The sequence below is a fragment of the Eleginops maclovinus genome, chromosome 7 (genome assembly GCF_036324505.1).
Source record: "Eleginops maclovinus isolate JMC-PN-2008 ecotype Puerto Natales chromosome 7, JC_Emac_rtc_rv5, whole genome shotgun sequence".
NCBI lineage: Eukaryota > Metazoa > Chordata > Actinopteri > Perciformes > Eleginopidae > Eleginops > Eleginops maclovinus.
The window spans coordinates 849,625-861,626 of NC_086355.1; the positions used below are offsets into that span (position 1 = coordinate 849,625).

At 42.8% G+C, this 12,002-nt stretch overlaps 1 protein-coding gene across 2 annotated transcripts; it reads right to left on the bottom strand.

The window, feature by feature from the left end:
* Nucleotides 1-317: 317 nt before the first annotated feature.
* lmln (leishmanolysin-like (metallopeptidase M8 family)) lies at nucleotides 318-9,767 on the bottom strand. Of its 2 annotated transcripts, none has more exons than XM_063887268.1 (16): nucleotides 9,423-9,767; nucleotides 8,200-8,303; nucleotides 7,950-7,980; nucleotides 7,758-7,840; nucleotides 6,203-6,320; nucleotides 5,711-5,889; nucleotides 5,360-5,465; nucleotides 5,167-5,261; nucleotides 4,799-4,916; nucleotides 4,567-4,674; nucleotides 4,307-4,494; nucleotides 3,972-4,104; nucleotides 3,711-3,870; nucleotides 3,332-3,462; nucleotides 2,994-3,204; nucleotides 318-2,865 (listed from the first exon to the last, which is right to left on the bottom strand). In XM_063887268.1, the coding sequence occupies exons 1-16, from the start codon at nucleotides 9,537-9,539 to the stop codon at nucleotides 2,765-2,767; spliced, it is 1,983 nt and encodes a 660-aa protein (XP_063743338.1). In that variant the 5' UTR covers nucleotides 9,540-9,767; the 3' UTR covers nucleotides 318-2,764. The 2 variants fall into 2 exon arrangements, with proteins under 2 accessions (XP_063743338.1, XP_063743337.1); XM_063887267.1 differs by having other exon boundaries at nucleotides 4,799-4,934.
* Between the last annotated feature and the right edge of the window lie 2,235 nt (nucleotides 9,768-12,002).

Sequence of the window (12,002 nt, forward strand, 5' to 3'; positions counted from 1 at the left end):
GTCTGGAAAAACTGTGAGGAATGAAATATAATCTCAGAATTCTGAAAAAAAAGTTTGCTCTGAGTTTGTTTTTTTATCCTCTCCAAACTTTGATAACATTTTCCACATTTATATATATATATAGCTTAAATATCACCAAATTAATTGAATCTGCTAAATAATAATAAGAAGAAGAATAAAACCAATATTTACTGATTAGAGAATGTTTCTGAAAGGAAATGAGACATCAGAAATGTCTTTAAGAGACGGACCCTAACCCTAACCCTACGGCTGGATAATGTTTGTGATATGTTGGATTATTTCAGAAACAGACTGACTCCGTGATTCAGACATGTTTATTGAGACAACTGTCTCTGTTGTCTTTAAAAAGCAGCCCTTTTTCTACAAAATAAAATAGAAATAAAACAAAGATCAGTTCGAACAGGAAAATATCTCACGCTTCCTGAAGCACGCCTTCAATGTTCAACAAACCAACTCACATTATATTCTGAATAGAAAGACACATCTGTGGAGGAACAGAACAAAATGACCAACATTAATGAGGACTTAAATATCTAAATGCTTTTAATCCAGCCGCTTGTTTTGTTCAACCCATCAGAAAAAATCAGACATTTAAAAAATGGAAAACATAATATTTTGACAAATAAAAAATGTTCTTCTGGAAAACAAGTGAATTATTTACAGACAAAGTGATCATTTGTTGTTGATATATTATGGGAATTCATTTTGTATGTCCACAGGAAACGTTTTTTATAAAGTAGTACTCGTGGTCGTATTTCTAGCAAAACATATTTTATATATTTCTAGAAAAGGTTGTATTTTTAGAGAAAAAGAAGGAAATTACGGGGTTTTAAAGAAAATCTTCTGAACTTTAATTCAGTTCAAAACTAAAGAAGACAATCATTAAAAAGACCTTTCCAACCCTCTTAATTCTGTTTCCAAATGTAGACAAAGCTTAAACACAACATCTGGAATCAAACCAATGAATAAAGTTCTTCCATCGCACTAAAAAAAGCATCTAGTCTCAAAACATCAGATTATTTTTTGTTGAACTCGTCCCTGGAATAAAACTCTGCAGACAATCATCTGTCCAGCACTACACATCTCTGCAGGAGACACACTTTGTCCTCAAACTACAGACTGCACCAACTGCAACAAGAAAAACTACACCGAAATATAACCACCATAAATACGGCAGAGGATGAGGGACACTTTTTGATTTAGATCTGATTTCTTTATTCTGAGCAAAAAACTCAAAATTCAGAGAAAACAGAATAAAAATTCTGAGAAAACAGAATGCCATTTTCATCAAACTCAAAAGTTGGAATTCTGACTTTTTTAAATCTCAGAATTAATAGAATCACTTTTAGTCAGATGTAATCCTCTACCGTAGATTCATTTGACGTGTGTGTAAATGATAAACCTGAAGGACTTTAAGCACCGTTAAGAGTTCAGCATTAAAGTCACTGACAGGAAACCTGAACAAACTGCATTTCCCATGATGCTTTGGGGTGATGAAGATGAGGGCAGGATCCAACCAGCTAACACTGTACTTATTTATTTTGTATCCATGTGTGCTTTTGTTCTCTTTCAGGTAAGTTGGTCCAGATTTCAAACGTAATACCATCAGCATTTGTTTTTATGACATCACGTTTTAAATCTGACCCTGGAAAGTGAGCAGCAGATTTAAGCGAGCTGAAGCTGCTCCACGGTGTTTAAACTCCAGGGTGTGATTCTTTCTGCGTACACGCTATGGGACGATACAAAGTGCATTTGAGTCGTGACAAATCATGGCGTTAAAAATCTAGCAACAGGACTGAACTGGTTTGGAGCTCCTTTAGCTTTTCTGTGAACAAATGATAAAATGAACGTCAATTTCTTGACAATTTCCCCCTCATCATCATCATCATCATCATCATCATCATCATCACACTGCAGTTTGTTGGGGTCGTCTGAGTGACAGACAGCATGGCTTATTCTCCTCTCTGTTTCTCAGCGTTATATCAGAACACGAGTAATCTCTGCTCCGGCCCTCAGTCTGTGGGGACGTTAAAGCCTCACAGAGACAAGTTATTATAAGAGGTCATGAAGCAGTTCATTCACCGTATGAAGCCCCGCCTCCTTCTCGACCACTTCCTTTTTATTTTCTACATTACATGTACCTTATTCAACTCTTTTACCCAAAGCGGCTTACAGGTGGGGGTGAACCGTCTCCACGCTGAAGCCTCTCCTCGAATGAGAGTCAATAACAACTCCTCTGAAAATAGGGAGTGCTTAGGAAAGAGACATATTTATACGCACACGGTTTGAAATGTAAACCTCCTGCTGCTCCTAACCTCACACTCACTCAGAGGAAGCTCGCTTTTCAGAATAAAAGTCTTATTTTAAAAAGTGTTGTAGCTTTAAATGTTAGAAACTCTTCTTGAAGAGAGCACCGAGCGGACGACCACTCCGTCTGTTCTGCTGACGTCTCAAAGAAATCAGCTCTCAGATCTGGCTCGATGGATAGAACAGTGGGATGATGCCGTGTGCCAGCAAAGCTGAGGATTCTGGGTAGAGAAGCTTTCAGCTGCACAACGAGCCAATAGAAAAAGCAGAAACATTGTTCGGTCGGCTGTTTGTTGTTGTTACAGTAAAACGATCCCTGACAGCGGAGAGGGAACGATGGAGAAACCATAGAAGAAGAAGAAGAAGTCAGGAATAAACGAGGAGATAAAAGAGTCCCCCAGTGTTTAGCTCGTGTGTGTCTGTGTTTGTGTGTGTGTCAGCTGCTGGTGCAGCGCTGCAGTCCGGCAACCAGGGAGAGCAGGTTGAGCATCAGGAGCCACAGAGTGAAAGGCAAACCTGGAGCTCCGGAGCACGGGTCTGAAGCACATACAGAAAATAGGAATTAAAAAACGTTCAGAAATAAATAAAGATACCATTAAGATGTGGTCCTGATTATATTTCATTAGAAAACAATAGAATGGAAAAAGAGGGCGTGTGCCACTGACCAATGGGGTTGCTCCTTGAGGCGTTGATGGGCGGGAGCTGGTGAGGGGGGGGGCAGTGGTCGCAGAAGTCGGTGCAGGCGGGGCAGATCAACACGCCGTTATAAACCCAGTCGTTCACCCTCACACTGACGCTCAGCAGCTGACCCGTACGCACGCAGAGGAACGAGCGGTCCTGAACGAACACCGTCAGACCTCCGGTCGAGCACCACACCTGCAGACACCCTGAAACATCAGAGGGGAACTACACACCTGCAGACACCCTGAAACATCAGTAGTGTGTGTACCTCAGAGGTGTGTGTACCTCAGAGGTGTGTGTACTGGTTTTTTGAATGTCTGACCTTGTAGCAGCCGGAGCCCCAGTCTGGGTACGTCATCTTCTTGGTGCACTGCTCCATGATGAAAGCCGACTTCTGGTACAAACACACAGAGTCCGATCCATACTGCTCCGCACCGTAGTTCCTCCACCAGTCTGAACACACACACACACACACACACACACACACACACACACACACACACACACACACACACACACACACACACACACACACACACACACACACACACACACACACACACACACACACACACACACACACACACACACACACACACACACACACACACACACACACACACACACACACACACACAGGGTGTCAGGGTGTTGTGTATGAGTGGGGGGGTGTTGTGAACGTGTGGATGAGGGTGTGTTACCGGGCTGGTTGTGGGACACTCTGCAGTACGAGTTCCTCTGGTACTCTCCGCTCAGATGCCAGCTGAACTCTTGACTGAAGGGACAGAAATCTGCGATCTCCACCGCCCCCCCGAACAACGACAGCTGATCAGAGGACACGTCCGTGATCCCGTCAAAGTACTGACACACACAACGGTACAAGTGAGAGGGGGAACTCCAGCTGATGCACCATACATTGGATCTTATACAGGGTGTGTGTGTGTGTGTGTGTGTGTGTTCACCTGGTACTCCAGTGGCAGCTCCTCACTGTATCTCTGCAGGTTGCAGACGGCCACAGCCAGCTGGTCCTGTCTGCAGGTGAGCTGCAGAGGAGAGGCTCGCACCGTGTCGCAGTACGGAGTCACAGACTGACGCCTGCAACACAGACAGACAGACAGACAGACAGACAGACAGACAGACAGACAGACAGACAGACAGACAGACAGACAGACAGACAGACAGACAGACAGACAGACAGACAGACAGACAGACTCAGCTCATTGTGTTTTCTTCTCATCGTTGCTTCACGCGTTATTATATATCATATTTGCTTCATTGTATTTTTGGTGTTGCCGACCTCTGTCTCTGCCGGTCCATCCAGAACTTGCAGCTCTTCATGACGAAGTCGCATCCGAGCCCGTGGCCCCAGTCCAGCCTCTCAGCCAGGCTGTAGTTAGCCCGGTACCAGCCGCTGTCCTCCATGAGGGCCAGCGTGAGCCGCGAGAAAACCCGGTTCTGAGTGTGGGAGCCAGTCATCGCCTCGTTCTGAGGAGCAGAGCACATGCTGTTACAGGAGAACATAGAACCTGACCTCCAGCTCCCTCTAAAGTATCAGACCTCCAGCAGTCTCTTCTCCCAGTGGTTCAGCTCCGTCCCCGTCCCCCCCTGGTTCTCCAGCTCCATGCCCTCCAGGATGGGACAGTTAAAATGTCTCCGGGCCTCCTCCTGCAGACAGAGAGAAGAAAAAAACAAAACGGGATAAAAACAAGGCTGCAGACAATGTGTGTGTGTGTGTGTGTGTGTGTGTGTGTGTGTGTGTGTGTGTGTGTGTGTGTGTGTGTGTTCTCACCACCACTCGGGGGGTGACCAGGATGTGGACCTGGTGTCGGACCATCACTCCCCCTCTGATGTCCCACAGCCGGACCACCCTCCGGATCACCGCCTCGCTCCACTGGTACAGACCCAGGCTGCACACAGGGCGGATGCTGGGGTAAGAAGGCATTTCTATACTGGCTATTCTGTATTGGTACCTTCAGTTAGAGCTGGGGGGTCGAACTCAGGGGCCACATTGACTTGTAAATGTATAAATGTAACAAATGACATAAAGTTAGGAAAATTGCAGTTCATTTCTGCTCTTTCACCCCGCCCCCCCAATCTAAATAATATCCCCCTCCCCCACCTGCCTCTCTGTAATGGACGTAAAGCAAAGAAAGAGACCTCTCGTTGAAGGCGGGCAGGCCGCTGGCGAAGCGCGGAGTCAGAGGTTTCCCCTCGTCGTCGTGGTAGAAGGCGAACAGACCGGCGGAGAAGCCCTGGTGGACAGAAGAGGAACAACAGCCTCAGAAACCCTCTTCACAACACTGCAGCATATTACAGCATATTAAGAGGGAGTGGTGGTGGAGGTACCGACCAGAGCGTGGATGATCTCGTGTTTGACGGTGGAGAGCATCCCTTCAAACTCCTGAGGCTGGGAGGAGATCATTGCAGGACACAGGTTTGCATAGCCTGCGATCGGCCTGAAGACGAGGAGTAAGATCAGGATGAAGACATGGAGAGGGATCATCTGTTGTTCTGCAGATGATCCGGCTCAGGGTAAATGAGGAAACAAAAAAAGGGGTAACAGTATTCCCTGACAGTTTTAGCCTTAGCAGACCCTTTACATGCACTAACACTTATAGAACCCACTACAGAAGAGGGAGCACCACTGAAGAAGAACAGAGCCTCTTTAAATCGTCCTGTTTAAGAAGAAGACTGAACCCACCGGTCCAGCTCTGCCTCCAGCTGGCAGTACGCAGCATAGGCCACGATGTTCTCCTGACCGCAGCGCTCCGTGGTGATGCCGCTGACGTACAGAACGAAGTCCGACCCCTCCACCCCGGGGCCGTCCAGGGGCCCGACGGGGCCGCACGACTTCCCTGACTCACTGCACACCTTACATTGCTGCAGGGGAAGGCAGAGACACTCTTTATGTCCTTGACTTTCAAACACTGTGCCCTGGGAAATGGTCCATCGTCCCACAGTACATTTCAACTAATATGTAGGAATGTGTTACAATATAAACAAAAGTGTATTCCATTTGCTAACAGCGTCACGTTTGAATGTCTTCAGTTGTGTATCATTGTGTCTTTGAATCAACAGTCAACCACAAGAGGGCGCACCAACTCAAATCAGTGAATCTGTAGCCTATAGTTTGTAATAGAGTAACAACTTCAACTGTCCTTATATATCATGAAGTGGGAGTTGCCCTCCTGACCTGCAGGTGGTGCTGTGGCACGACGACGGGGCCGCAGCGGGTCACGTCTGCACAGGCGTCCTGGCAGTAGCGGTGCGGGTCATCTCTCTTCCTCAGGTACTGGTTGGTGGAGCATTGTCTGAGAGGAGACAAGAGAGGACGAAGCCTCCGTTTCAGCTCAAACACTTTATAAGGTCTCAGTACTTTAATGTTATTCATGTCACTTATTTTTCAGTTGCTGCTCATCATTTTTTCGCCATGGTTGTGTACTTATTTGTCTTTATTTGATATCAATGTGTGCCTTCCTTTTTTATTATTGCTGTGGGGCTCATAAAGGAATTCTGAATTTTATGATTAGAAATCTGAAACAGAAATCTTCCCGGGGAAAAAGGTTTTAAGACCGTTGCTGCATTTTAAAATAGAATAATAAAACTATATTAGTAAATGTTATAAATGTAAGAAGTTAATGCAAAATGTGCAATAAAAAGGTTTACAAATATATTTAAAATATATATTCTATGAACAGGCAACATGCATCAAGAATATAGAATCTAAGAAATATTGTAAAAACATTTATAGAATTAATTAAGTTAATTAAAAAATGCATTTAAGTGTAAAACAAGTATTTATATTAACGTAATAAGTACAAGTACGAATGTGCAATAAAACTATCAAGTGAAATAAAATAAAGATATGAACATGAGAAATGAAACCCGTATTAAAAGACTGTGCAATACATATCTGGCTGCCATACTTTTATCTTTGTGTATTTTGTAAGCTGTGTGACTCTTGTATGTATATTGTTAGTATCTTGGTGTAACATTATCCGTCCGTGGCTCTTTGTGCTGTAACAATGAACATTTCCCCTCTGTGGGACGATTAGAGGTATTCTGATTATGATTCTGAAAAAAGTATACAAATATTAATAGAAAACATCATAAGTTAATCAGAATCAGAAATATTTTATTTATCCCAAACTTGGAAATGTTTTCCGTTGCAGCAGCGAAATAGAAACTGGCATTAAACTTTTTTTAGAAAAATATTTATACAAATTAAATTAAAGCTAAATTATGCATTAATCAGTCAAGTTAAATGTGCATTAAAATATCAGATAAAACATAACAATAAATGTTAAAAAAACATAATAAAAGTAAGAATGTGCAATAAAAATATTTTCAAATATATATTCTATAACACAAGAGAAGTGAAACGTTCAAAATACAATTTAAATAAATAGCACAGAAATAATTATATAAGTGTAATTAATGCAAAAAGGTGCAATATTAATATAATAACAGATATGAAAAATAAATGCATTTAAACTTAAAAAGTAAATAAGAATGTGCAATAAAAAGATTAAATATAACAAACATATGTTAAGACAGAAAATAAGATAAAGAAAAATATACATTTATATACAGTTAATTGAGAAATTGCATTAAAAAAATAGTAGAAAATATGTATACAAACATTATGAGTAAATGTAAGAATGTGCAACTAAATAGTATAGAAATACTCGATGAACAGTAGAAGACCGTAACTTAACAACAGATCTGTTCATGAGGGCCGTTCTGACCTGCTGAGCAGCACCGGGCCGACCCTGCGCCGCACACTAAAGGCCCTCTGCAGGTAATCGATGGCCTGAGGAAACAGCTTATCCTGTAACACAAAACAGCTGCTACTGGAAACAGATGTGAACAAAAATGGATGCAATAATATTTTATAGAGCGACTGTAAACGGCTTTCTATGCTTGGCGATCTCCCTCACCTTTACCAGCCTCCTCTTGTCTGCAGGAAGCCTGTGAAAAAGAGACAGAAGTTATTGATTCATCTTTATTTTGTGCATTTTGTTGGAGATTTATAAAAACTGTCAACATTAACTGTCAAAAAAGAAATGTATCTGTGGTGTCAATGACCCCTTTCTCCAGCGCATATAGTGAATGCAGCTGCTCAGCCCCTGGGTTGTGATTTTACATGCACACTGTATTTGTGAATGCACGTTCTGCTGCAGGACTCACTGGTCCACGCTGTGGTCGTAGATGATCTTTATCTTCAGCTGAAGGTCGTCAGGAGAGCTCCTCTTCGTCAGCCGCTCAGGCTTCAGGTAAACGTGATGGACAACCTGCAAGAGGAGAGGGAAACAAAGGAAATCAGAAGTCTTTCATTACTGCCACAGCTGGGAACATTCATACAGAAAAAGAAAACAGGTAAAAATAGCTAAATATTAAATAATAGGCTTGCATGAATTATAATAGATAGATATTACACAAATTACTTAAATGTACAAAAGGACCCGTCCTGATGGACAACAATATGTACAGTAACAGTAATTTAATAATAATAATCATATATATTTATAATTAAAGTTAGATTGTTCATATTATTATTAACTTCCAAAGACAAAAACTACAGAAAACGTGAATATAATATTTAGCTGGTATAATTTATGGCGCTTTTATTTTGAAGTGACCTGGCAGGAAGTATTAATGTTGTTGCTAGGGGAAACAGGCTTAAGGTGAGCAGAACCTGGTGAAGCTATACCAAAATCCATCTGTGTATTTCTATACAGCAGATTGAGTCCTGAATCACTGGTGTTGGGATTGTCATTAAACTCAGAATAAATGGGAAAGGAATATTTGAAATTAAAGTTCTGTTAAAATCCAAAATTGGAAAATAGGACGTGATCAGAGTGGCCTTAGCATGGCAGCTCACTTAACAGCAAACACAAACACAAATATATAACATGCAAGTAATTTGATCATGATAAATATCAGGTATAAACACTTACAATGAACGTTTTATATATGCACTATTCTTGTTCTCCTTGGTTTTAATCTTTATGGTTTATGACACAATGTAATGTAAACAAATACGTTAGGTAGCCACTATTACAGCTAGCATGCTAGTTAGCTTATCCCTTCCGCTTCCATTGTGTTGCAGCTACTTATATTAGCATGGTAGCTAACGTACAGAAAATCGAATTTAACCAGTAGATAGCTGCATTTATAACACACAAACTAATACAAATATTGTATAAAATGGAAGCAATTTAGTCATAATCATTATAAGGTTTTGCTCTTGTGGTTGTCAAACAGCAGGGACTCTAATGTAGTTTTCTTGTCACACAATATAAACAAATCCGTTAGCCACTAGTGCAGCTAGCATGCTAGTTAGCTTATCCCGTGTGCTTCTATTGTGCAGCAGCTACTTATTTTAGCATTGCAGTTAGACCGGGTCTTACCTCCTCTGGCGGCGGGGCTCGGTGTTTGCAGGTCCCGGGGTGGCAGCTCACCAGAACCGCCAGGGAGGAGAGGAGGAGCATAGGGCCGAGGAACCGGGACCCGCTAAGCCCCTCCATCCTCCGGGAACCTCTGGGATCAGAGCCTCCGGTCCGGTCATCAGGAGGGAATCAGGGAAAGAAACATTCGAGTGTTCTGTCTGAAACTGCGGCAGAGAGGTGCAGAAACACCCTTAGGATATCCTCCTATAATACCTCCATGGAAACACCGGCCGGTGAGAGGGTCAGCAGCTGAGTGGAGAGGCTCGTCTGTTGGCAAGAGGACTCTTCTTCTTCTTTGGGTTTAATGGCGGATCGCAACCAGCTTTAAGGTGCATACCGCCACCTACTGTACAAGAGTGTGTAACATCATGTCATTTACCGTTTCTTAAATTCTGCTCACCAGCCTTGGGTATTTTAAAAAGTAAAGCGAGCCTTCCTGGTGACTCTTACCCCCTCTCCCTCTGTTCCCAGTATCCCCATTAAATCCCAGTCCCTCTCCGCCTCTTGGACTTTATCATGTAGCCTTTCTCTTTCTACTGCATACATGGCACAGTGAAGTATGATATGTCCAACGTGTTCTTTCACTCCACAGTTCCCACACCTGTCACTATTCCTTTTCCCCAGTACAAACATGGTGCCATTTAAACCTGTGTGATCCAATCTGAGTCTGGTTCTGATGATGTCCTCCCTTCTGCTCCTTTCTTTGTAGTTCTTTGTTATCACTGACTTTTGTATGTTATGGTACCCCTTTCCTTTATGGTCTTCCTCCCACCTTTTCTGCCATATCTCCTTTCCTTTCATCTTAATCACTGCTTTTCCTTCTCCTTTTCCGAGTGGACCTGGTACTGTTATTTCCTTTTGTAGTGCCCCTTTTGCTAGTTTATCAGCACACTCATTCCCTTTCAGCCCCTCATGCGCTGGTACCCAACAGAACTGTACATCCATGTCACCTCTGTGAAGTCTTAGCAAACTATGGTTCAGTTCAATGGTTAAATCTTCTCTGACAGATGTTGTTGACTGAATGCTTTCCAACACGGCCATTGAATCTGTGCATACCACCACCCTATCTGGTCTGACCTCTTCATTATCTACTTTACATTTATGAGTACAAGTTGGTACACGGGCTTGGGTTTGGGCCTGCTTTTCTGGTGTGTTACTGTCCCTTTGTTCTGTATTTCTTTGGGCCATTCCACTAGAATCCCTGTTTGTTCCTGCCCCCCTTACTTTCTTTATTGCCTCTGCATATGAAACTTTGTTCATAATCTTAATTCTCTGGACCTCTCTGGCTTCTCTCTGCACTACACAGCCTCCAAATGCCGCACTGTGCTCACCTCCGCAGTGACAACATTTAACCTTGGCATCCTTTTCACATTTTCCATATTCATGTTCACCTCCACATCTCACACACCTCAATTTTCCTTTACACTGCTGTGCTGTGTGCCCTATCCTTTGACATGCATAACAACTAAGTGGTTTGGGTATACTATATTCTCTTACACTGTCATTCATGTAGCCCATTTGCACAGATTTAGGGAGTGTTTTCTCAAACTGCACTACTACTGATGGGGTTTCTTTCAGTGAGCCATCCCTATTACTCTTCAGCCTTGTGGCGTTAATTACTTTACCTCCTTTAATCTCATTTGTAACGTCTTCCATAGACATACCCAATGGTACTCCTCTCACCTTTGCCATTGCTCCAGGGATATGCGCGTTCATCCCTTCCCCATTGAGTGTCGACATGTTGATTCTCTGTTCTTGCTGACGTTTGTTGTTTGCGTGTATCAACACTCGCTTATTGTTCATACATCTAGGTGTTTGATTTGGCCGATCTCATCCTCGATCGCTCTGGTCAGTTTACTCGGGTGATAGTGTCCACCATCTGATTGAATTCGATTATTACTTTCCACTCATTCTCTTGTGTTCGTTAGTTGTCTGCCTTTCCACCCTGACCGGTTCTTGATTTTTTGGTGCTACCCCTGGCCTCGCTATAATCTGACCAGCTTCCCGCTCTTTCTAGCCTGTCTCCTTCTTTCAAAGCCCTTTCCCGCCTCGCAGCCTTAGATAGCATCCACTCCATTTCATTCCCATTACATCCATCTGAGCCAGTTGAGATGGTGTTACAGTCAGAGTACAGTTTATGCTGATCCGCCCGAAAAGCATTCAATACTACCCCATTGACTCGTCTCTCTCCTACAACCGAATTTCTTCCCTCCTGCCGTGTGTTCTCGCGAGAACCCCCCAAAAAAACGAGTTCCGGCAAGAGGACTCAAATGGAGAAGAAATACAAAGATCGTCTAATCATAGGCTATTGGGATGTGACAAAAATGGGGGGGGGAAATCACGAGTTCTGACTCTTTGAAAAGTCTGAATTGGGAAAAAAAGTCACATATCTGAAATACATCTAACGTTTTAATGTTTTTAAATAAGTGGGAATTTTGAAAGTAAAGTGAGACTGCTGAAAAGTCTAAATGTTCCGGTCGGAGTGATGAATCTGCAGAGCGCGAGCTGAGACACTGAGGAGGATCGTCTGTCAGCGAGAGG